This window comes from Myodes glareolus, chromosome 13 (genome assembly GCF_982192425.1).
Source record: "Myodes glareolus chromosome 13, mMyoGla1.1, whole genome shotgun sequence".
Taxonomy (NCBI): domain Eukaryota; kingdom Metazoa; phylum Chordata; class Mammalia; order Rodentia; family Cricetidae; genus Myodes; species Myodes glareolus.
This window is the reverse complement of record NC_142038.1, coordinates 8,351,577-8,377,991: the sequence shown is the minus strand read 5'-3', so window position 1 is coordinate 8,377,991 and position 26,415 is coordinate 8,351,577. Positions and strand designations below refer to the sequence as shown.

Genomic DNA, 26,415 nt, shown 5'->3' with positions numbered 1-26,415 from the left:
CACATTTCTGCTGGCGATTTCAAATCCATAAAGTTTCTTCATTTTGTTTCTTTCATGTGATTTTAGTTTAACAGATCAGGAAAAAAATATTATCGGAAAATCCATGGTATCATTTCTTTTGTTAAAGTAATTACCCATAGCTTGTTATAACAGTAGCAAATCAATTGCAGCAAACTTTATTGAGTTGTGTTAATAATAAAACCTCAGTAATAGAAACAGGAATCAGGAGAACTTTAGATCTAGCCTCTTGGATTACAGAGGGAGCCTGGTGCTGAGAGCCCTTAGACACCAGCACCAGGGCAGGACTGGCCAGTGCGCTGGGCTCTGTCCCCTGGGACCCATCCCCCAGGATGCACTCACTCCAGCAACCTGTTGCAGCTGTTGCATTTCCTCCCCTTCATTTGGAAGAAATGAGGGTGGGGGAGGGGCAGGTAAAAGGCGGCTGAGGGAGGCTGCAGTTTGTTCACCCACGCTACATGGTCGCCTTCGTAGGGGGCTGCCCCAAACTGTGGCAACTCAGGTCTGGGCTGTGTCCAGCTTTTAGTGGTCTCACTGTGACGCTTGAGTTCAGTCGGGTGAAAAGGACAGAGACGGTCACTGGGTGGCTTTTAGGACGTGCTGCATTGAAGGAAGCTGCTGGCACTCAGGGGTGGCAGCTGCTACCATGTCAATGAAAGAAACAACTCTTTAGAAGGAAGCAAGGGAAGACACAAGAAGACACATCTTGTTGATACTCAAGCTGAGGTTAAAAAAAGAAAGAATAGAAGGAAGGAAGGAAGGAAGGAAGGAAAGAAAGAAAAGAAAAGAAAAGGAAAAAAAGGAAAAGAAAAAAGAAAAAAGAAAAGAAAGGAAAAGAAAGGAAAGGAAAGGAAAAGAAAGGAAAAGAAAAGAAAAGAAAAGAAAAGAAAAGAAAAGAATAAAAACCTGAGGCCCCTGAGTAAGGAATACAAAACAGCCCAGAGTGCCAGGCTCTCCTCCCTGGCACGTCAATGCACCTCAACCCTATACCAAGACCGCTTCCGCAGGAGCTCTGCCCTAGAACACAGAGGAGGAGCTGGATGAAATGTAACCTGAAATCCAAAGATGGGACTTGTCGACGCTGTCAGAGACAACAAAGGCTGCAAACATCTAAGGCTTCAGGAAAGCTTGCTGCCTCGAGTTCATATTTTTAGTTGTATGCAAGGTGTAATCACATACACAGCAGAAACCCATCTTTGAAATATCTGCAGATGCAATGTGTGTGCAGTGCATGTATGTTTTGTGTGTCCCTCTATGTGGTATATGTGTATGTGTGTGCATATGCACATAGGCACATGCCATTATCTTCAATATTTCCATAACGGCTTCTTGTGTGAAGCTGAGAAACTAGACCGAGGCAGAGAAAGACTTCCTCAGTGGGAGGGAGGAAGCCAGGCACTGCGGATGAATGATTAATGCTTCACCTTCACGAACAAGTATCATCCTGGTCAGAGAGGACTCTTCCACCTGACAAAGACTTTGAAAGGCTCCTTGAGAGTGGATCGGTGCCTGGAAGAGGAACTGCAGTAGAAAAGCAAATCTGTTTCATTCTGACGGAGTCACCCAGAGGGCAGGAAGGCAGCCTGTGTCTGCTGCAAGTGAAGCAAACACCCTGGCGACTGTATGCTAACGAGAGCCGTGACCAACTGTCTGCTCTGTGAGTCCCGCTACCAGCATGTCTTGTTTATGTGACTCTGGCCGCACCGTGTTCACAGGTGGCCCGAGAGAAATTTGCCCAGGGTTTCTGAATCACTTTAAACCCCACTTCCACACACAGAGCACACCAAAGGCCCCCTTTGTCCTGTGTTCACAAGAGCACTGCCTGGACTATTGAAAAGCAGTCAGTGGAATGAACTATAGAGTCTGGGAGGATTTTAGTTGCTTTTACGAAAACCCACTCCCTGGCTGTAGTATGTTCTGTTATCCTGAGACTGGAGAGAACACACACAGAACTGAGCAAGGGTTTTCTGACTTGTCTGAACTAATGATCGCTTTAAGCATCCATGGCTTAATGTCCAATTAAAAGACAGTGTTGGGGTTGGGAATATAGCTCAATGGTGGAGCATTTGCCCAGCATGTGTGGCTCTTAGTTCAACTTCTGGCACTGCAAAAGCCAAGCAAACCAGAGAGAACACTGTGAGAATGGTAGAGACAGATTGTAGTCAGCAAACAAGGCCTGACTCCACTTTGTCCCCAGTGGCCATTGGAGGTGAAGAGATGGGCAGCCGTGAGAAAGGAGACCACACCAACAGTCAGAAATACACTGGTGTAGCAAAACATATTTCCAACATAATTAGCCAATCACAAACAACAACAGCCTGATGTGAAGGTGAAGAAGAAGCATGGGCAGGTGCCATGTCTATGAGCAGGCGGGAGACTAATTATGTCACCCACAGGTCATGCCACACGGTTACCACAGCTCATCAGCAAACCCAACCAGCAGATCTAAGCTATCCGGTTAGGTCTACCCTCTCATTCATGTCAAGTTCAAAACAAGAGTGCTAGGTAGTTGAGGCATTCTCTGGAGAGGGTGGTGGCAAGTCACACAGGCAGGGTGGCATGTCCAGGCAGGTGCTTGGTGTCCATGAACAAGGCTTAGAACACCAAGATCTCCCGGGGGTAGAGCATTAGCAAGAGGAGATAGAATCTGCTACCTCTAAAAGACAAAGCAAACACAACACAAAGAGGCCTCAAGTTCCATCCAGTCTCTGTCCTCAAGGTCACTGCTATTGCCCCAACTCTATCCTGATGGCATTTGTTTGGGCAAGAGATTTATGGCTGTGTTTTCTCACCGCCTTTGTCTGGTTTTTTTGTTTTAGCATTTCTTCATTTTAATGAGCAGGAGCCCTAGACTGGCCTCCAGTCCCTGATTCGGGATCCTAAGTACTTACTGGCTTGCACAGGTCTCGGTCAGTTTTTGCTTCCATCTCCCAGACGTGGTGGCCATCTGGAACAAAGGGCAGGAAGAAATCTGTCACTTTGTGTGGGCATAGTCTGTCTTCAAAACCTTCCAGGTGACCCAGAAACTGAAGATCAGGGAGGGGAGAATGGGAAGGAATGGTGATATCAGGGAATGGCAGTGTCTAGCTGCTCAGGGTGTGGGCCAAGACAGCACTCTGGGCTCCCTAGACATCTGGCCCTTCCAGTGGTGAGCACCCACCAGATTCAGAGGACTGGCCTTGTAGAGTTAGTAAAGTCCAAAGACAACGTCCAGTGTAACCTCTGAATCAGAGGGACCCACACAGTCAGGAATGTTTCTAATGGTCCATCCTATGTCTGTGTTTACATACCTCTTAGTGGCCCCAGCACACATCAAGAGAGGGCTCCTACCTCAGCCTCTTCTGAGGGAGACAGAGGCAGGGAAACCCCGAAACCCAGCCAGACAAGACTTGTACAGAGCACAACTTGGCGCTGCCACATGGTGCCTTATCCCACCAGCCTCCCTGTGTGTTTTGGGAGAGCTCAGGCCAATGCCCAAGCCTCTGTCCAGAGGAAATGCTGAGGATAAGAAAAGTCTTTCTTTGGCTATTTCATGCCATATTGGGACCTGGAAAATGCAAAACACGCGGTATTTTTAACCTTAGTCCAGTGGCCGTTTGCATGTTACCAAAAAAAAAAAAAAAAATTAAAAGGCTCCCATAGGCACAGTGAAAGCTCTTATTGTTCTCCGCTGGCGGTGAGGTGTGGACCCAGTGCTTAGAGGAAGGGTGTCTGCCACTCACAGGCTCTGAGTCCCCAGGCCTGCTGACAGGCCCGTGAACTGGGGACAGATGGGCGGCTCCCGAGTTGACAGACATCCATCCCAGCTTTTATCTCCTCCAAACTGAAGTCAGTTCCTGAGATGAGCCTTTTTAGGCTCATGCTTGGTTTCTGCTCCCAGTCCATTTATCTGTCGCTACCCCTACATTACTGATAAATCAAACACCAGCTCCTTCCCTCAGTCCCGGACAGGGGTGGGTGGAGGGTGGAGGCACAGGGTGGAAATGTGAGTCATCGGAGGCTCCGAGAGCCACCCAGGCTCACCAGGCCACAGCAGCCAGCAAGACGCTCCAGGCCCCGAGCAGATCACCCAGCAGAGGAGCCCAGGAAGAGCTCTAACTGGATTCTCTAGCCACACCCCTCAGAGAAAACAACAGGACACTAAAAATACACCTGGCCATCCCGAGAGCATCGGAATGTCACGAGCCGTGGACCCCCTGGCCCTGGCGATTTGGGGACCTCAGCTGAGCAGAGGACGTGTTGTCACCATGTCACCATGAGGGTCAAGCAGGAAAAGCCGACATGCAGCTCTCTGACCACGTGCTGGCTGTGCAGCCCTGCCGCATGCTATGCTTGTGAAGATTAGGCTTGACGTCTACAAGGCAGAGGCAGGTAGCACATTTCTGCTACCTCTGCCACAGCTTCTGAAACCTCCCCGGGCAAGGCCACTCTCTGGCGGCAGAGAAACTGCAGTGCCTCTGCCTGGACAGGGGCACACCAACTGTAGGGTGGACAGGGGCACACCAACTGTAGGGTGGACAGGGGCACATCAACTGTAGGGTGGACAGGGGCACACCAACTGTAGGGTGGACAGGGGCACACCAACTGTAGGTTAGTCCCCATCATCCCGAAAGCTCCGGCGCAGACTCAGAACCATGTGGAGTAGGTGCGGCCTTCCTGTCCAAGAAGGAGAGGCAGCAGGTAAGCCTGGAGACATTAAGAAGGAAACTGAGGCTCTCTGTGGGGGAAAATTACATCCCACGCCCTTTAAGAGTTTGCGTAGTAGCCCTGTCACCTCTGAGAATGGAGAAACACTCTCATTCCTAAGGCAGTGCTTCCTGAGTTCAAATCATGTGGCAAAAAGTTAATGAAATGTAGGCAGGCATACAGGTGGACTGGATACTCCAGATATGGCCGCACAAAAGAAGAAAGGTCTTTTCCCTCCCTTTACCTCAGTTGCCTATGAGGAGTGCTCCCTCCATCAGAGCGACTGAGAAGGAGGACCTCGAGAGCTGCCATGACATGACTGGCTAGCTCCCATCCAGCACCACGCCTACCACCAGCAGACAAGACAGAGCTCCGTTCCTGTCCTCTAACTCGCACCAAGTTAGATAACTCATCAGATTACGTTTCCCATTGAATTATGGTTCCTTGCAGCCAAGATGAAGGGGCTGCTGTCAATCACTTCTTCCCAGGCTAGGGTATTCAAAGCGCTGGTCCCATCTGGACCTTGCTCCTCCATCTGCAGCTGCCACACAGCGAGGAAACTGAGTGACGGTTCTTCTTGTTCTGACACAGCTGACCGGACTTTCAAATGCACACATGGCAGGCTGCTTCTAGCAGGAGCCCAGGGGTCCAATGCTGTGGAGATGGTCCTTTATAATCCTGAGGAAATCATCAGCGTGTCAACTGCGAGGGATGCCCTAGACCCAGAGGAGCCCATGACATCCTCAACAAAGAGGCTCTCTTGCCTCTGAGAGCCCATGCTCAGAGGCAAGTTAACACAGCCCTGTTGAGAATCTAGCCTCTCCCAGCAGGGAGCCAGCCGGCCATCCTAAAAGGGCCTTTGTGTCCCATCTTATCGGGAGCTCCCTAGGCTCTCAGTAGGAAACTGTGCTCCAGTTCAGAAGTAAAAATATTCCAAATCATTAGGGAATTCCCTGCCGTGTGAGTCATCGGAAAGGCTTCCCCACCACACCCACCCAAGGTTTCCACACAGCCAGCCTGCAGGTCTCAAGCGGCTCCACTGGCTGCAGGACGCTGCTGCCACCACAGGCCCACAGGCCAGGGTAGGGGCTGAGCCACTGTTTCCAGCTAAAGTTTGCTCAGGAGCAGAGGAGCATCCTGGGATATGTTTTCTACCTCCTCCGCACAGTGGGGCAGGAGGCTTCACCCTTCCTGGTCTGCATCTGCATCACACCATCCTCGAGAGAGGGGCGGGTCCAAACATCCCAGCATGGTGAAGCCCCAGGATGGATGTGTTAGGAGGTTGGGGGAGCACAACAGAGCTGCACTTCTGAGAGGCTCTGAGCATGGACAGCCTGGTATGTGTGTGGGTTTTCTAACCTTCCATGGACCATGCAGATATGTATCCCTTGGGTTCCTGCTGGTGAAACTCCTTCAGCCAATGACCTTTGAGATGCCTGTTTTTCTCCCGTTAAGAGGGCAGCTTTGCCCTCCTCAGCAGTACCCCAAGGTCGACCAAGACTGCCCAGCATTTTGGAAAACAGCCTGATGGCACTGGCTAGCTGAGGACAGAAACACACCCAGGTATGTGCCAGGAGGACGGCACAGACACTCACAGAACCTTGCTTGTGAACACTCACAACAACTTCATTCCTGGCGATCACAGAGAGTGGAGTAACTCATGCCTGTCTGCTGGGCAACCTGTCTGTGCGGCCAGGCCACAGGGGGTACCGGTCAGTCAAAGAGATGAGCAGAGCACTGGGATCTACTACTAGGGGCATGAAAATGCCATCCTGTGACAGAAACAAGACAGCAAAACACAGACACTCTCTTGACGATACTGCCAAAAAGTATCCCAGAGGTAAATCCACAAGGTGTGTGGAGGGAATGGCGGGCATTTGGATGGGGAGGAGAAGAGCTGATGGCTTCTCAGGCTCTTTGTGGCTAACACAGACCACCTGAAGTTTGTGACTCAGCAGCCACTCCGTCCCAGGGGAGAGGGGGCGCTGGTAGTAATGGTGCCATGCGGGAGTCTATGTGGAAGAGGATTCACAGTTAGGCAGGATGCCAGAGGGCTGAGGAGCAGGCTTGCCCTTCACAACAGGTTGCTTGGCTAACCAGCACTTTGGTCGCTTGCAGGGTAACCTCCCCACTTCACACACACACACACACACACACACACACACACACACACCCCTATCCTTCTCACTAGACTCCACCCCATGAAGTCCAGCGTCTTCCACACAACCACTCCAATGAGTCCTTCCAGTACCAGAGCGTCAGAGACACACCCAGTCACACCTGTACCAGTGCTCACGGAAAAGGGACCTCTCTCGTCAAGATGAAAGCATCCTGGGCACAGAGCAGACAGCATAAAGCCACGGGAACTGCACCCATGAGAGATCTGGTTGTTTGTCATCTACAGGCACTGGGCAGAAAGGTATAACCCAGTGGGACTGTGAGTCCGACGGCCAAATGGGATCCTACAACCCTCAAGGGAGAAGATGGTCAAGGGCCAGCTGCTCATTTGTAGGGACCCTGTTTGGCTTCCATCACACTGTCCATGAAGCCCACCAGTGATATACAGCGTGTACACAGCTTGTCAGCACCAGGAGCTAAGGCAGACCCCTCCTACCATGGAGGCCTCTGGACAGAGTCTAATTTCTGAATGCCCAAGGTGGGTCTATCATTGCCTTTCCAATTCATTTCCACCTAAGGCTCTTAGAAATGTTGTCTGTGCAAAAGATTCTGGGTCCAGTCCCCCAGCTAACTTTACTCACTGGGGCAGTGATTTCTGGAACCATGTAGAGCTGGGCATGTCTGTGAGGCAGATCTTCAAGGGTGCTCTCTCCCCAAATCTTGCTGAGTGACCGTGGACGGTAGCCACGTGGAGCCTTGCCTGACCAGGTCAGCACAGTGGTATTTTTATGCCCATGATGAAAACAAGCACATGCGCAGAGGGCTGATGACGTACAGAGCCAGGGAGCAGACACTGTCCTCTGATCTGGCCCACCCCAGCACCACGGCCAGAGAATTGGAAAAAGGAAAGCATTTTCCTACAGCTGGTCACGGCTTCAGGGTATGTGTAACGCCTACAGCTGACCCTGAGACACCCAGTGAGTAAAAAAACCCAGGGTAGCTACATCTGGGGGACTTTCAGAAGTTCTTGGGGAAGCAGAAGAGAAGAGTTCTCTGTGGCCACATGGCTTGAGGCACGGGGATTACAGATGGCAGGAGACTGCCTGGCGATAGGAACTGTAGGAACATCACTTCCATCCTCGCGGTAGATGAAACATGGCTGGTTGTCTCTAACTGTAACAACCATATGGTGGAAAGATGTCGTGGAATTTGAGGTGCCCCTGCTCAGCACTGCAAGTGGCAGGGACATTCCACATGGGGCCAATGGAGTATTCGGTCATGTCACACATGCACATACTAATATCACCACATGCATATACACACACACAGACACATACCTCATGACACACTGACATACATACACATTCATCCATACTTGGGTAAACATACATTAAACACTGCCATACATACATATCATATGCATACTGACACACATACCCCATGCAGGGACACAGCTCCATATGGACACCCTCCACTCCCTACATACTATCTTAAAGCCAGAGATCTCTCTGGAGACTATTTCCTAGACACGGGACAGTATGCCCTTAAGTCTTCAATCATGAGCAGACTCATACTTTAAAAAATAAAAAACAGAAATGAGCAAAGACTGTCAGCTGTATGCACTGGAGACTGAAGGTTTCCAGCTATATGCTCTAGCCAGGAGTGGGTGCTACCCACACAGAGATCCCTTGGAATGCATCACAATTAACATGCAGGCTGAAAGTCTGGGGAGAGTCAGAGCACATGGCCCATGAAGAGTCCAAGGTCTCCACCCCTCCCAGAGCCCTGCTGTCTTCAGCTGTCCAGAGGTTTCCCTTCGCCAGGTTAGTACCTTCTCCTCTGGCCAGCCCTGGGACCAGTTCTATTCCCAGAGAGACACACCATGATGAAGTATCTCTGCTTCATCCTCCAGGTGAACAGGTGTCTCTTGGACCCCTTGGCTGGGTGGTGATAGCACTTTCTCCTACACACATTCTCTAGACTCAGGAGGATCCATGTCTGCCCTCCTACTTTGAGACTTTCCACTCCACGGTTCGCCTTCTCTTTGGCTCTCATCAAAGCACATCACCATGCCTGATCAAACCTCTCTACTCTGCAAGGACAGGGAAAGTCAGCTAGCAAGGAAGTGCAACCCCCATCTAAACACTTGTCTTACTTCAGAGGGATGGAACATGCCCACCTGCCAGTTCTGCCTTCCTGTGCCCATTGAAAGAAACATAGGACAACTTCGCACCGTTTCCCAAACTCTAAATTCTGTTTGCATGCTCCAGTATCATCCTACCAATGCTTGTGTCCGTGCACCAACACCTTCCCAAGCAGCAGAGGAAAGGTCAGCCTGGGAAAGCAGATCCGTGGGCAGCAGAGCATACCAGGTCTGTGCTTTGGAGACAGACGTATCTCGGGCCTCAGAGGGCAATGGCACTGAGGAGCAAGTGCAGAAGATGGCATAAGGAGGGTCAGGTGTCATCTGTCTGTGTTGGGGTTTGGGTGTTCAGACGGCACAGTTTGAATGTAGTAATAGAAGCCCAAGAAGACTTCAATAAGGTTTTAAAACAGAGCAGAAAGTGAGTGTATAAACTTTGGATGCAATGCCAACATCCAGAGCTGGGTGGTGCCTTAGAAACCAGCACCTTCTGCTCACCTTGGGTCACTCTCCAAAGAAGAGTGAGCCTACCTCAGGAAGATGCCTCTCGCTTTCACTGCTCAGGGATGGGGGCTCTCATTCGCATTCAAACATGCCACCCAGGCTGCACATCTGAAGACACAGCCATACTTGGGCAAACAGCTGGATTGTCTTCTCCTATGACAGACACCTGCAGCATTCGGAGTGAATGGGTCGAGAGTCTGCCACAACATCTGGCAGGACATGCGGACCCATGCGAATGCCCACACACCTCACCTTCTACCTCTGCTTCTTGGACAAATATCCTCCAAGGGTTTGCATTATCCGGCAGTGTTCCCTGACTCTCAGGAATAAACTTTTGACCTTCATCCTTGAAAGAAAGTCTCATTTCAACCAGAAACCAATTGCCTGACATGATGAGGAGACCCGAGAAGAGCCACAGCTTCTCCATTATGGATAAGCCAGAGGCATGCTGCTTAATGCCCTGTGGTATAAATCCCTCCCAGAGAGCATCAACAGATGACCATGGTAGGGGCCAGCCACAGAGACCATAGGGTCACTTCCCTTAACTGCTAAGTGCAGAGGCAGAGTGAGGTGTGCAGGTGCAGGAGCCAGCCACTAGCTCTACCACTTCTATCCAAGTCACAGCAGCAGAAACGCCCCAACTCCCACGGCCCTCCTGGCAGGGAAACTGCTCTGATGGATACACAGAACCTTTGAGTCATTGAACATTGTTACCCAGAGCACTGGATGGTGGCCCACAGAATAGCAGGGTACCTGTGACTCAGGCATCCTGCATCACACAGGGAAGTAACATTAGAACACAACCCTGGCTGTAGTCCTGATTGCCTGACTCAACAATGGTCACAACAGCCACAGCCACAGGGGTGGCCTCTTCCAGAGAGGGTAACAACTGCCCAACTCGCAGCTTCCACACAGTGGCTCCTCGCACCCCAGTGTGGTCCTCCTGCAAGCAGAAGTTTAAAAACAGAACTTTAAAATGGACCAGACATACTATCAGAAGACAAGAGTCCAGTTCTGCTATTAATTCAAACGGAGCTTAGAGGTTTCTCAGAAAGAAACAACTAGAAAAAGCTAGTCTCTACATACCGCACATGGTATGGTAGGTTAGTGATGGCATTTGCTTAGAAAACCAACTGTAGAGGAAGAGAATTATGCAGATGTTGGTTTCCTCCCTTCAGAAAAATACCATTTGCATGAACACACCTGAGTGGATACGCAAATAATCTAATTATAAAAAAAATGAAACAACAAACATCGTCTAGACAAAGAACTGTAGTGTTCCCACATGCCAAAACTCACAGTGCTGTATGCATTGGTGATGGCTACTCATGTATTGCATGCCTTATGTATACTAGAGATCATCTGCAACCTGGGAGAGTAGGCTTAGCTTGAAGGCAGGAACCATCGGTGAAGCGGGGGTTTGTGGTCAGTGGAGGGCTTCTCACTTAGTAGGCAGGAAGGTGAATCTCGCCACTGCACCTTATTGCTGCACCGTGCCAGGCTCTGACCCAGCTGCCTGCTATTGGCTGAGAACTGCCAAGTCTATAGCTCTGATCAATTCTCCAATGTGGGAGGCACCATCCTAGGCCTCCCCATCCCGAATAACCATAAACAGGCAGGAAAGCTGTCTGGATCCTGCCTTGTGACAAGGCCAGGGGGTCATGGCTATCCTCGGTCTGAGCACAGAGATGTACTCTGTGCCGAGCGCAAGCATGAAGTCTGTGCTCCTCCTCTGGCAGGGAGGCGTACCCGAGGTTCTGAAGGTCAAATGGTTTCAGAATGAATCTCCCCAGAGAAGGGTGTGGGCACGGCTAATTCTCTTTATCATTGTACTTAGTTGGGTTTTCTTTATAATTTAAAACATATTTTCCAATTATATGCGTGATTACAGAGGCGAGCCGAGTTAAATCTGAAAGCCTATGTTGATTGAAGTGCTTAAGTTTCCCGTGAATGGCACAAAATCAAGATCCCATTATGGAGGCTATTGAATGACTCCATGCTTTCCGGTGATTAGGGTAAGTACCGACTGACCACCTCCAAGAAAACTCCAGTGGGTAAGCAAGAAAAGGAGGGAAAGTCTTTAACACACCCGCCTTGAGTAGATGCAGCCAGGGCTGCCCATGTGGCATCCCTGAGAAATGCCATTGGGAAGAAGACCTAGGTCCAAACCTCCAAACTCCGTGCAGTGTTTGTAGAGGAGGATAATCGAGGACCACTGGGTGAGGGCACACCTACCCATAGACACCCGAGAGGCTCATGCCCAGCTTACCCCTGTTCTTTAAAATTGAGTATCACTGGACTAGGGTCTTTTTATTGTGCCCAGCAGCCTCTTTGGTCAGCACAGCTCTACCAAGCTGCTGCCTCCATCTGAAGTCAGAAAGGGTCCCCACTGTTCCAGAAATAATAAGCAACTGGCCCAGTGTCTAAATGAAGAGACCTGGGCGACATTCCTGGCCCATGTATTACACAGACACAATGGCTCCAGGTGTAAAGAAAATATACAACTCACACAACTCTTTAGGGCACAACCCTTTCCAACCCCCTATATCTGCCATTAATAAGAAATTTCCATTACAGGCCAGTGTGAGTAGAAAGCTATAGCTGAGACAGTGCCTGATGTGAGATGTCCTTCTGTATATGTGTTATTTGTATTGGTTGATGAATAAAGTTGTTTCAGCTTTCAGCCAATGGCTTAGCAGAGTAAACCCAGACAGGAAATCCAGAGATACATAGAGAGAGTAGGCAGAGTAAAAGAGATGCCATGTAGCCACCAAAAGAGAAAGATGCCAGAACATTACCAGTAAGCCACAGCCTCGTGGCAATATATAGATTACTAGAAGTGGGTCAGTTTAAGATGTAAGAGCTAGCTAAAAATATGCCTGAGCCGTTGGTCAAACAGCGTTTTAATTAATACAGTTTCTGTGTGATTGAGTCTGGGTGGCCGGGAAACAAAACCACAGTCTCCTTCTATAAGTGCTGGTGTCATGGTCTGTCTTCTCATGGAGATATTTATAGGGTACAGGGGTCCATGGAGATGAATGGCAACTCACACACATGGCTGTGGCACTGAAGGTTCCAATGACAAAGAGAATACCATTCTGGGCTGTGATGTCCATGTTATGGACACCAAGAAGGTCAGCAGGTCCATACTTAAATCCACTATGGTATTAGCTGGCACTTGCTTAGGGGACTGACTTCCTAGAGAAGCCAAGTGAGGTCTCCCTCATGAGAGGGAAAGGAGGGGGAAGCCAGGAAGAAGGGCTGGAAGAGCAAAAAATGGGTGCCAGGCTTAGTTTCCACTCTAGGGAATCAGACGACCCCAAGCAAGTACCTTTGAAATATCCAGCCTGCAGGCTTCTTTAATTCCAGTCTGGGACTGGAGATGCCAAGGGGAGCTTTCACCTGACTTTCAGCAACACAAAACCACAAAGGGGATGCAATCACAGGCTCTACAGAGCCCTATGGGTAACTGGTGACTGTCTTCCTGGTGACTGCCTGTGCTATGACCAACACCCTTCTGCAGACGGATCACGCAGGTGGAGAATCTATATCTTTGCTAACCAGGAGCCGGTTCCCAGCAGCACCCAGAGCAGAGCTCATCCACCATCCTGGAGAACATACCTGGAGCTTTCTCCACGAAAATGACCTTCGAGTCTTGCAGAAAGTTATGGCCAGACAGCACCATCTTCTTGCCACCAATGACTGGGTAGCTGTCCGTGCTCTGCTTCTCCACAAGGGGCAGCTCCTGGGCCGACCGCTGGGCTGTAGCAGAAGAGGTCATAGTTGTAAGCTTTGTCTTTGATGTCTGGAGGAACCCTGGCTGGGATGCTGGGCCCCGTGTGCTGCCATTTGATCTAAGGGACTGACCAAGCCCTGAACTTTGCAGAGGGTCTCAAACCATGTTATGTGGACTACCATAGGTGTGCTGCTCCAATTGGTCAGGAGTATGGTAGCAAACCCATCAGGACATGGTCCACGGTAAGAATGGAACACTGTCTTCAGAACTGCCGGCAATAGGATCGGTGATTCCTAATGCTGGCCCCTGGAGTGGGAGGGCAGTGAGACCCTCACAAGAGCTGGATAGGAAACTCAGTCCTAGTGTTAGACTGAGCCTGGGGGCAGGGGCAAAGTGGAAAGCTTGACAGGTATCTGGGAGGGACCACGTGGAGCACTGGCAGCTTCAGGAGGGCAACAGATGCAAGGGGACTGCAGAGGCCTGGAGAGAGGGTGACATTGCCAACATCTGTGTCAGATGGGTGACCTTACTCCCTTGAGTCAGACAGTTCAGGGCAGGGAAGAGTTCACCTCACAGCCTTAGAAATTTATGTCTCCAGAGGCTTGAGAGAGAAGGGGACAGAGGGCAGAGCCACATGGTTTCAGTGTATGTGACTGTGTGACTGTGGAAGGTCCCACTTGTTCCGGGGGAAGCAGGAATTTGCTGGATACATAGGTGGGCCTGCTCCACAGTCCGGGGACCACTGACAGGGGGGTGTGTAGAATAGGAAGTTGAGCATGGAACCAAAGACCTCACAGAGGGAGTCTCTTGGGAGACAAAGCCAAAAGAGCTGGGGAGGGCAAAACAGTCTGGAGGCACCGAAAATAAGCAGCAAGGGCTGGATAGGACTATGTCTCTCCTCAGAGGGCTGGCTGGTCCCATATGAGTCCAGTTCTCAGCATGCAGGGAAGTAGACAGGATGGGAACTGGCAGGTTTTCAGTGACCAGGCTTGCTAACCAGGGACCAGCCAAGCAGAACACAGGAAGGCAATAGCCATACCTGTTCCTGGTCTGGCGGCCACCGCACATTTTAAAGGCAAAAACTTAGTACCACCAGGGAAGATAATCTTATAGAGATTACAAAATTCAGGTTTGGGACATGGTGTATGGTCTACTGGCAGATCATTGGTTTACCATGCATGGGGCTCTGAGTTCCATCCCCAGAAGTGTGTGCGTGTGTGAGCATGTACACACACACACACACACACACACACACACACACACACACACACACGGGCTGGGGAGATGGAATAAGTAGAGAATAGAGGAGAAGGAGAATAAGGGAGATGCAGGTAGCAAAGAGATGGGGGAAAAGAGGAACTGGGTAGGAACAGAGAGGAGGAGGAGAACGCAGAAGAGGAAAAGAGAAGAATGGAGAGAAATTGTTTCACTTTGCCCAGTCTGCTGGCTGCCAAAGCCAAGCTTCCTTTTCTCAATTTCCCCCAAATAAAGAGGGAATAAATGCAGATGCAGTCAACATGACTGCTTCATGGCCAACTTTGTTTTTTGACATCTGTAGTTGCCAGGGACAGGAACGCTGCGTACTTTGGTCAGGTACTGACCAGCTTCATATGGGATATGTACCCCAGCCAGACACCCTTATGGTGATGCAGCAGGAGTCCTGTTTCCCAGGAAGTAGGCTGAAGCAGATGAATTATCACTACAGCTCATCCTGCTTCTACTTACAGCACTCGATGGGGTTTGAGGCAACCTGGAGAGACAGCGTGCGGCCATTGGGCTGTGGGATGTGGACGCGGAAGACCAGCCGCACCCTGGTGTTCTTTCTCCCGATGTCTGTCTCCCCTTTCCTCAGCTCGATGTCCGAGTTTCTGAGCTTCAGGATCCCAGCACAGTCAATGCTGCCAGAAACAAAAGCCATGGCTTGTCTTTAAAGTCCAGCGCCGAATATGAGAAGCACCAGCCATCTGGCTGCCAGGCCAAAAGACATAGCCCTCCTAGCCTGTTCATGCTGAGCAGGCCTCTCTGAGAAGCCTATGGAGAAGATTACAGCATCTATGGACGTCAGAGGGTGGGAACGGAGCAGTTATGTAGACTGTCGTCTCCACCTGGGGCCCCTGCAGACCAGACAGTCGCTGTCCCAGACATCCCAGTCACTGCAGAACAGCTCTGAGAGGAAAAGCCTAGAAGGATGTGCCTCCCTGTGTGTCCTGCAGTGCTCCGCCTCCCTGTGTGTCCTGAACTGCTCCACCTCCCTGTGCATCCTGCAGTGCTCCACCTCCCTGTGCATCCTGCAGTGATCCATCTCCCTGTGTGTCCTGAAGTGCTCCACCTCCCTGTGTGTCCTGAAGTGCTCCACCTCCCTGTGCATCCTGCAGTGATCCATCTCCCTGTGTGTCCTGAAGTGCTCCACCTCCCTGTGTGTCCTGAAGTGCTCCACCTCCCTGTGCATCCTGCAGTGCTCCACCTCCCTGTGCATCCTGCAGTGATCCATCTCCCTGTGTGTCCTGAACTGTTCCACCTCCCTGTGTGTCCTGAAGTGCTCCACCTCCCTGTGCGTCCTGCAGTGCTCCACCTCCCTGGGCATCCTGCAGTGATCCATCTCCCTGTGTGTCCTGAAGTGCTCCACTTCCCTGTGTGTCCTAAAGTGCTCTAGCCAACGTAATCAAGGTCTAGAACATTACTTTCTTTGTTCACTTTGATATCTTTTATAATAAATTTGTAAAACTTGTCTTCTAGGGTTTCACATAATTTCACTTTACTTCATAATTTCATTCAAATCTAAAATGTTCCAAACATAACAAAAATCTTGATATAATAAAACCAGTGCCTTTCCTTCCCCTATACAAGAAGAGAATAAGCATGCGTCTCTCACACCAAGCAGTTGTGTGGGGCCCTGTAGCTCAGTGCGCGCGCGCGCACACATACACACACACACACACACACACACACACACACACACACGTAGCCTTCAGAGTATGTCTTGCGCTATGTGGCTGTGTTTGCTGATGGCTGCTCCCTGGTCCCCTGCTGGAGTATGCTGCGTCATAGTGGCCACAGCAGCTGTGGCTGAGCCTGGCTCCTCTGAGATGCGCTGGCTCTGTCCTGTCCTGTCCTGTCCTGTCCTTGGGAAGTTAATACAGTTAGAGAAGGGAACCTAGGCACTGACAGCGAAGTCCTGGTCAGCAAAGCCCTCGGATCCGTGAGAGGATGATGCACACAGACAGCTTTCCCTTTGCTATTGGCTTAGAAGGCTTAACGTTATGGAGAACTTATCAACACACACACAAAGTACTGCGTGATACAGGCACACCAGTCTGCCTGTCTTTCACACTTCCCTCCCCATGCTGGCCTCCTCATGCATGAACACATATCCCAAATTCACTCATGGCCAGTAGCCTTCGCATGTACAGCCCAGGCTTTCACATGGCCCCGTTGGTAGAAATCACTTAGTTGAATGTCACCAGGGAGACACAGATCCTGGAGGGCAACATCAAGCCTTCCAGGCTGCGCCCAGTCTCCCTTACCTGCAGTTTGTCATTATGGCCTCCTGGATACCTGCTTATGTGTGCTGTCATCTGTCCCCAGTCTGAGGTCCCAGTTCAGTGTGACTCCCATGGGAACTACCAGAACACAAGTTCTCTCTGCTCCACTCACAGTTCGGGGCCCTCAAAACGTCGTATTATGTGATGCGCTCTCAGCTTGTTAACGAATTCCTTTCTAAGCTAACTGTATGCCGTAAGGGCTTTGTGCACCAGAGCTGGCCACATTAGCTGCATTGGCAGCTTCCAGTGAAAACATGATCCAGAGGCGTTGCCCTCCCTACCTTTCCTCTCAACCATTTCTTGAATGAGCACGGCTGCATTCAGAAGTAAACAGGTGCTGTGTTTAGGAGTGAAATGCAGGTGCCAGAGTAGTGTTTACAGCTCTGCGATTGAGACAGTTCTCGTAGGTGGCACACTACATAGCAACTGGAAACCCAGAATGAAGCAAATCTGTTGCAAATATTTGTAAAGTTCCTTCAGGCCTGAGCTACAGGGCCTGGGAGCTGGGAGCTGGGAGCAGAGCCCTGGGTGCTGGGGGAGAGCAGCAGGAGCCCATCCCCAAGGGAGCCCCACTCAGCTTACATGGCTCGCATGTTATTTTCTGGAAGTAGAGGGATCTCCAGGACTTTGGTGTTGGACAGGATGGCTTCGTGGCTGGTGGTGGAGACAGTCTTCCCCGTGATGCGGTGGACCTGGTAGAAGGCGTGGGGCCGCAGCAGGCGGTCATCCGCCGTCCCGATGAACAGCTGGAGCGTGAGCGGCTCGTTTTCCAAGTAACCGTGTAGCTGGCAGGAAAACAAAGAACTCCCAGTAAGCTCCATGCAGAGAAACAGTGGGGTCCATTTGTCAGCAGAGGAAAGCTGTGCCCGGTGCCCAGTGCCCAGTGCCCAGTCCCTCAGCTTCCTGGGATGTAATATCAGTACTTCTTAAAATTATAATACAAAATGCAGCCAGGCATAGTGGCGCACACCTTTAATCCCAGCATTTGCAGGTCAAAGGCAGGCAGATCTCTTAGTTTACAGCTAGCCAGAATCTATATAGAGAGTGTCTGGACAGCCAGAGCTACACAGTGAGATCCTATCTCAAAAAATGAAAATAAAATAAAACCCCACTATCCTACAGGCCCTGGGAATATAGATTAGAATTTGAACATTCTGGTCCTATCTTCAAACAATCACAACATATGTTCATATACATGCAACAGTGTACACATGCACTCCTCACACATGCCTTTGAACAGGTATAACCAGACAGGCAGTGTGCATGTGAGCTCACATGCACGCCTAGAGGCAATGTGCAAATGTGCACACATGCACACCATCACACACACTCGCATAAAACATTGTGTGTACATCATATGCAAAAGTTATACACAGTTCAAAACATGTGCAATGTTTTACACACACACACACACACACACACACACACACACACACACACACACACCACACACCAAACTGTGTCTAGGCCATCCTTTCATGACTGCTCTGTGTACCCCTCCTTCAGAAAGAGGTAACAACAAATGTCCTACCGATGCCGGCTGCTCTGCTGCCTCAAAGCTGGCCCGTCAGGAGGACAGACTCACAGCCAGCCCATCAGGAGGACAGACTCACAGCCGGCCCATCAGGAGGACAGACTCACAGCTGGCCCGTCAGGAGGACAGAATATCTTGCAGTCACTGATAAGACAGAGAAACTGACTGCCCGTGCTCATAGCCCACTATCCTTCCTACCACATCTGCATAAATTGAACCAGGACAAGAAAACTAGATGCTTCGTGCAGGCCACGGGTGGGTGACCTACATTTTAGGGGACAACCATAATGTGGCCTTGTGCTAGGAAAAAGCCATCCTTCAAGATAAACAACCAGAGTTTAGAAGTGGGGTCACCACAGGTATCAGCTTCACTTTTCTTTGTCCCCAGTGTACCTTCCCTCCTTCAAGAGCTCTGCATTAGCCCCGTGTGTCCCATCTCCAGCACTGCCTTTGGTCATCAGCTAATGAAGGTTGGGGCCAAGGCATTTCATCCTCGTGGAGACTGTGGCCAAAGGGGGGACCTTTGAGCTATATCACAGGGTGGGAAGATGCCTCCAAGGCTCTGCGAGGACAGGGGAGGTCTGGAGGACTCTAATTCCACCAGGCCTGGAACTGCTTGGTCCTGTAGGGTGTGCTCGCTCTCCTACTGTTCTGCTCTCTCTCCTCTCTGGACTAATTCCTAAGTCTTTGAAAATAGCAACCACGATACAATGACAAGTCATTCTCTTTTCAGACGGGTCACGGCCACAGAATGGGCAAAAACACCAGTGTCACCACCACTCAGAGTCCATCAGGCCAGGAGCCCAGGACCTACAGCCTCCGCTCAAACACATGATGAACATTTAGGTGTGATGCAAGAGCCCCTGACAGGTGCAGGTGATATGCCAGCACAGGGTGACACTGGTCCCAACCATAGAGGATCCTGGGAAAATGTGTTAGACAGGGAGACTCACACAGGCTGAGGGAAGTCGATCTGCAGGCAAGGCTTTGGCTCCTCTGCCTCACCCCTAGCAGCTCCGCCCCCCCAAGTCATTCTATTCAGAGTCTTGAGATCTGCCCACCTCATGGGTCATGCTTACAATGTCCCACAGTGCCCCTCTACCCTGAAAGAAGCCCGGGTTGGATGCCATACACCGTGGGATGCAGGAGCCACCTGTACTTGCAATGAGCATCAAGGTCCTAATCTATGACAAAGTATAACACCCCCTCCCCTAGTCATTGTCACCCACTTTACCAAGGGCTAAGCCCCTCATGGAGGTCACAAAGGAATAGCCTGGCCATAAGTGGGGTGGAGAGGCTGAGGTCTGGAACACGGAACTCAGAGCCAAGAGGGACTTGTAGGTGGGAGCCTGAAATGTGTTGCTGGAGTGTAGGGGTTTGGTTTCAGCACCCTCAAACAGGACGGCGATGAACACCCCTGTAGAAAGCAGCCAGCAGTCTCTGAGGATCCTGAACCAAAGAGGATAAAGCTCTGTGAGGGAACAGACCTAATGGAAAAACCCTCGGCCACAAGAAATGGATCCGCAGATTCTTGCCAAAGGAAAGGGAGGTACAGAGAAGAGAAGGGGTACAGGGGACCCCAGGCTCTCCCCACCTACCTTTTGCCTTTCCAGTGTAAGCCTTATGAGCTGCTAGGGGATTGTGCTTTTCATTTTAAAACATTGGGAAGGAAACAAAGAAACCTAGGAACGGGAACAAGAAAATCAGACAGTGTAATTAGCTGCTGCTGGATTTTGATGTGGGCCTTGGGTATTGGGTTTTTACAAGGCAGCGGGCCTCTCGCATGTCCCTCACGCAAAGGCCTCAGACACTGCCTCTGGCCTGATGCATGCCAGTGGCTCATTAGGAGAGGCACGGCCGTCCTGTGATCCACCAGCATGTGGCATGCGGCCAGTGCCAGTTCTACCTCAAGATGAAAGGACTGGGGGCTAAGGCTGTACTTCAAACAGGTACGACCAAGATCCTCAAGGTCAATTATCAGCCCACAGCCACCAGCCGCAGCAAGAAAAAAATGTGTTCCCCACTCCTCAGGGGCTAATGGGCAGAGGCCCAGGGCTTTGTTGCCTCAAAAGCAAAGGAGGCCAGGTGGACTAGGAACCCCACCAAGGGCTCACCACTGACGACAGGAATGAAAGCATACTGCTTCCACATGGAGGCTGGCTGACCTACATATGGGCTTTGGGGGACTCCTATCCTGTTCCTACTGAGCTGATACAAAGTGATGGCCACTGGCAACTTTGAGGAGGCAAATGTGAGGAGAACTCTTCTGAGGGATCACCCTGTACCCCAACATTTTCTTCAGCAAAACCTTCTGCCTTCTGTTTTGTTATGTAGTCACAGCGCCCATGAACTTGATCACTTCAGACAGATTCACTAAACACCTGGGTGGATATTTTCAGGTGGGCTGAGTACCAAGGGCACATATACGTGAGTGTGAAGGGCGCCTGCAGACCACAGGTACCCAGCCATTCTGAGACAACAGCAGTGAAAACCCTTGGTTAAGTCTGGTGAGTCAAAGCGTACGAGGAATCTCTCCCCAATTTGCCGCGGGCCTAGCTGACCACATGGATGGATACTACACAGAATCTCCCACCCCAGGCCATCAGCATAGGAAGCTATCTCTGCCACCTTAGGCTAGCAACTGTCTAAATCTTCAGTGTGGAGCACAGAAGTCCCTGCAAACAGGGCCCAGAACAATCAGCAACCAAGGTTGGTTGGTCCAGGCCCCTCAGCACCTGGGAGTCAGGCACTTGCCTCTTGCAATGGGATAAATCCACTAAAACCATTACTCCGTATTGGGCTAGAATATTTTTACAATGTGATGTGCTAGAGTAAATACATAAATAAATAAATAAAAACCTGAAATTCAGGGGCAAATTGTGCCAGTTAGTATTCTATCTTGTGAAATTTAACACAAGAATATATAAATGAGTCTACGACCAAAACCTTCTCAGTGGGCAATCCTCGGAGAGGTCCAAGGCCAAGCCTGGTTTGGGTCAGATGACTTTAAAATGACAACTGAAAATTCCCCCAGGACCCCTGCTACTCCAGGCTTCCTAAGAGATGGAAGGCAGTGAACACGGTATAATTTTATCCTTTAGAAACATGCCATTTCAGTGAAAATAGGAATATTTAAGGCTTAACCTGGGAGGTAAATATCTATTATTTAAAGCACGAAGTTCACTTTAAGAGAAGAAATCTAAGCTGCCTCACACATCCCACGGCAGGGACCGTCTCCCTCCGGCTTCTCACAATGTCTGTCAGAACTACATCTCTAAAGTTACCTGTCAAACCCAAGTCTCCTCGGCTTCCCTCTAAACGAAGCAAAATGCATCACTTCGTTTGCAAGGCGTAAGCACTCCTCCGTTTCCTGCACATTAAAATGTTTGTTTTTAGCCCCTGTGCCACCTCAGCACTTACACAGGGAAATGACAGGCCAACGGACTGATGGAGGACAAATTTATTCAGTGCTGGAGTCGGGCCAGCGTGCACACCTTCGTACACAGCAGAGGGAAGATCTGAATTAGCAGGGCCAATTAGCTGGGGAAAACAGCTTGCCTTTCAGCCAGCCATTCTGACTTGGTTACTAAGCAAAGGACAGTGTCATGTGACAGTCTTCCACATGGACATAATGTGCACTTGAAATAATCAACTTAAAGGGAAATTTGCATTTAAGACCCTGGGTAACATGAGCATGCCACCACGTCCCAGAAGACGAGAGAAATCGGCTCACACACTGGGCTCTCTTTCCCTCCTGCTGGGGATCACACCAGGGTGGGTTTCCCTATTTTTTTAAACCCAGTTCCCTCCACTTGGTTAACCAAGAGTTTGCGTGTTGTACGAACTCATATTATCTCAGATTGTTTTCGGCCCCAATTCCTCATTACAAACACCACTGCCAGGAGACGGGAAGTTCTCTGTTATTGGAAGTTCTATTTCCCTCTCCTGGAGACTGCGGAACACTGGTCTCCAGGCAGGGCACAGAGGCACCCTGGGAATTCACCACTCTGCCCGGGAGACCTCGATGCAGCCACAGGAGCCAGGTCTGATCCAGCTTCCTGCCTCACAACTTGAGAGGGTGGGAGCCAAATGCCACTCTAGTGAGGTGGGGGCTACCACACCAGCTTCAGCTAGAGGCACAGCCCCTGGGGAGCAGCTATTCTTAAGCATGGGTGACCCCCGTCAGAACAACCATCATGGGGACATCACCAGCTGTGGAACTGTTTGTCACTCCAGACGCCACCATGTGCCTGTCTGGGAATAAAGAAATGACCAGTGGGGTCAGGACCCACACAGACACTCAGTGGAACAATTAAGGAACAACTTTAGAGCCAGGCTGTGTAGTGCAGGCCCATAATCTCAACACTCAGGAAACTGAGGCAGAAGGATCACACATTCAAAGTCAGCTTGGGCTATAGAGTGCGTTCAAGGCCAGCTTGGGCAACTCAAGGAGACTGGTATTCAAGATTAGAAGTTAAAAGGGAGATTAGGAATGTAGGTCAGTGGTAAATGATTTGCCCAGCCTATACTGCAAAAACAAAACAAAAACAAAAACAGCTTCACGTACTCAGCAGCACCTGGAAGGGTGCCAGACAGACACTGCTTGTCCTGCTCTGCATAACTAGGTAGGGACACGCACTGCCTGAGCTCCTGTGTCCCAGCAAATGGGCTGCAGGATGTAAGGTCCCAGGGCTTCCCCATGAGGCAGGCAGGCACAGGGCAGTTTCTGAGCACAGCTTCCTAGCACAGAAAGCAAAGTTCCCGTCCCTGCTGCTCAGTGGGCTTCCCACAGAATTTGTGTCAGTAACTAAGTACCTGCATAGAAACTATTCACTGGCTTTCAGGGTGGTACGTGTGTGTGTGTGCGTGCATGTGTGTATGTGCATATACTGATATATGTGACACGTGTGCACCTATTTGTGTATGTCTATGCATGTGTTTATACATGTATGAGCATGTAAGTGTCTGTAAGTATGACCTCTTGGGATTTGTGTACATGTGTATGTTATGAAAGTACGTAGGAATGTATGTCTGTATGTGTGTGTGTGGTGTGCATTTGACCCTGAATTGTATGAGCACACATGTGTTTTGGAGCCTGTGCAATTTGTTTCATGAACGTGTGCCTGGGTGAGCACGCACACGGTTATGGTAATGTGTGCACTTGGTTTTGTGTGTGCACATATGTGTCATGAGCCCATAGCAGTACTTAATTTATACAATATAATTCTGAGGACTCTTCCTATGAAGACAATCATCATACTAAAGATCAAAACCATCTTTATAAACACAGACAAAATGAGGCCTACAGCTGTTCCTCACATCCCGAGAGACGGTGGCCAGTATACACACAGCCCCTTCTGGTAAAGCCTGAAGCTGAGGGCCGCACAGAGACATTGTGAGAGGCTGCACATAGCTCCTTCAGGTCTTTTCATGCACACACTTTCTCTACCTTTCTGAGAAGTCAAATTAATAAATAAAAAAAAAGAAAGAAACAAAATGGGCGTATCTGTGTAATTACTTCAAGGGTATACAAGATAGAGACCACACACACTGATAATGCCTGCTAGGCCCTCCCTGAGAACCTTGTATGTCACACCTTCACGGGGACTTGATTTCTACTGGCAAGTCATCCCACCTTGCTGAGGGCCTGAGGCTGATCCAGGCTTCTAATAATCAGTTGTTTAATTTACTTAACAATGTCTCAGAGCTGTGGGTGTAACTCCAGAGGCAGAATGCCTGCTTGGTACACCCAAGGACCCAAGCTTCATCCCCAGTGCCTCGAACAGTCTCCCTGAGGAGAAAGTCTGACGTCCTGAAGCACCAATGAGAAAGCATGTGCTGCCAATGGAAGCGCTGAACTCAAACATGTCCTTTCCTTCCTTACAGGGCCCGTGAATCCAACCGCCCACCTCCCATGACTAGTCTCTGACCAGCATCTGGTACAGTTTCTCAGATAAAAGGCCCTAGTGCAGGTTCTCGCAGAGGAAGCCACACTCCACGGCTTTCAGAGATGGACCGTGAGCTTCGTGACTCTCCTGCAGCTGGAACTGGTGGGGTGTTTGGCCGGTCAGATTTTAGAACCCTGGCTCCCTGTCTGTGTTCATCCGCGTACCCCTGATGCACTGCGCATGTGCAAAGAGCGTGTTTGCAGATGCTTCAAGCACAGCCCCGCCCTGGGATCAAAGGGTCCAAATCCATAGGGTCCTGGAAAGTGAGCTTCAGCCCCATCCCAGGAAATAATTTACTCAACAAATTTCATGTTTCCTCTCCTGGGCAGACAGGAGGTGGGGTAGGGAGACACGGCCTGACCCTCAGACCACCATCGGATGTGAATTCTATGACCTGTGAGGTAGGAGCCCCAGAACAGCTCAGAGTGGACATGACGAACGCTGTTCATATCCACAGCTGGAGGCACCCGGATGTGAATCTTAGGCCCGCTCCTCAGGGAGGCTTCCAACTCAGCACCTCTGCTCTTCTCCCAATGGCCACCTTCCTGCCTTGCATGCTGGTTTGGGAGAGTGGGATCCCCCCCCCCCTTACTTGAAGCTTCTTGGATAGAAGTGGATGGGATCACCCTTCAAGATCTGGACGTCAGCCAGATAGTGTGGGTATATTAAATCAAGGGTGTGTGACCAAATCAGGGCCCATCTGTTCTGCACAGGCTCAATGGGACTGTTGTGCAGGGCTGATTCCCGCCAGGCCTGGGGGGTCAAAAGGGGCCAAGGGACAAAGAGAGGCACAAACTCAGGGAGCATACAGGTGGGGTGGACCTCACTGCTCACCTCTCTGCGACCTAAAGCAGGCTTTTTAGAGCCCTCAGGGCCTCAGCGTCCTTAGGGACTGTCAGCATGGCCAGGGATCACAGCCCAATCAGCCCCATGCATACCAACCTGGATCATCTCTGTGTTAAGCATGGCATTTAGCATCCCTGAGGCTGGTCCTGCAGATGGCAGCCTTTACCCACTCTCTGTCCACCCAAATCCAAGGAAAGAGGCACCAAAAGCTTGCAGATTCTGTTTGCAAAACTGGGGAGCAGGTACAGAAACTCCAGACATAGGCTCCTCCCTCCCTACCCCATAGACTGGGCCCAATAGACCCAGGAAGCAGCCGCCTGTCCACCCTCCTGGGGATCATCCAGGCTCCGCACTGATACTCTAGGCTAGTGCTTAGCTTGTACACAGGGCAGAGGCCCCTCAGGAGTGGCCTCCTATACCATGCCAGGTAGTGTGTCGCAACATGCCACCGTGGGGATTTCAGACCCAGACACGCAAGGAAACCCCAGAGAATATGGCTGCTGTCCTGAACCCCAACCCCTCCAGCTTGTAGAGTCCAGCCTGTGGCTGCTAGCATTTCGGTGAATTTTGCTGTTTACGGTGTGGCTACCAGGGCTCAGGGCATGCATTAAGCATGCACGGAGTAAATGTAAGAGAATTTGAGCCTTGCCGTTAGGGCAAGAGACTATTAGGGCCCCAGGAATGCCGAGGGAGGATGGAAGGCTGGGATGTGATAGGAAGGACTGAAGATACTTAAAGCTCACCAAGGCTTCTTGTTGCACTGGTCCCATGATGCTACTCCAGATCCTGCGTGTCATACCAGAGGCGTGCCAACTCTCATTTGGCTCCATCTCTTGGCCCTGAGTTCCATGCTGAGGGCATCTACCCACATGACCAGTGAGGTGGTGACTGTGTGTGTGTGACTGCCTAGGCAAGGCCTGTGGCCCTCTGAGCTGATATACAGCAAACTGCCTCCATCCACACAGGAAGGAGCCCAGTGTTCTCCCCCTTCCGGGTGGCAGAAAAAAAAAAGTCGCTGGGCCAGGGCAGGCATACAAAATAGTTTCTCTCTGTACCACTACCTCCCATGGTGGGCCTACACTGGGGACAGTCACACAACAGACTCCGAGAGAGAGCACCAGTCCGTCCCCGGCTCCTGAGAGAACACTGTCTACAGTCTAGTACCACACCTGCTATTTGTATATTCTTCAAATCTGAACAGCTGCTCAGGGGTAGACCGTGACACTTGGGGTGCCTATAGGTCCTCGGGGCCAATGAAAGCCACAGAGTCACCAGGAAGGGGGTCCACGTACGGCCAGGAGCCAGCGGGAGACATGCCTCTTCCTGGTCACTGTTCTGAG

At 50.5% G+C, this 26,415-nt stretch overlaps 1 protein-coding gene and 1 long non-coding RNA gene across 7 annotated transcripts in view; one reads left to right on the top strand and one right to left on the bottom strand.

The window, feature by feature from the left end:
* Nfatc1 (nuclear factor of activated T cells 1) overlaps positions 1-26,415 on the bottom strand; it is a 111,564-nt gene that overhangs the window by 48,764 nt on the left and 36,385 nt on the right. For all 6 annotated transcript variants that reach the window (XM_048419660.3, XM_085676369.2, XM_048419661.3 and 3 more), the window contains exons 4-7: positions 17,330-17,532; positions 14,931-15,103; positions 13,091-13,231; positions 2,910-2,965 (exon numbers count right to left, since the gene is read on the bottom strand). In XM_048419660.3, the coding sequence (XP_048275617.1) occupies positions 2,910-2,965; positions 13,091-13,231; positions 14,931-15,103; positions 17,330-17,532 (573 nt within the window). The remainder of the gene's footprint in view (positions 1-2,909; positions 2,966-13,090; positions 13,232-14,930; positions 15,104-17,329; positions 17,533-26,415) is intronic.
* On the top strand, positions 22,261-24,534 carry LOC148119944 (uncharacterized). The gene is made up of 2 exons (XR_015734756.1): positions 22,261-22,324; positions 24,168-24,534. It is a non-coding gene; the product is annotated as an uncharacterized LOC148119944 (long non-coding RNA).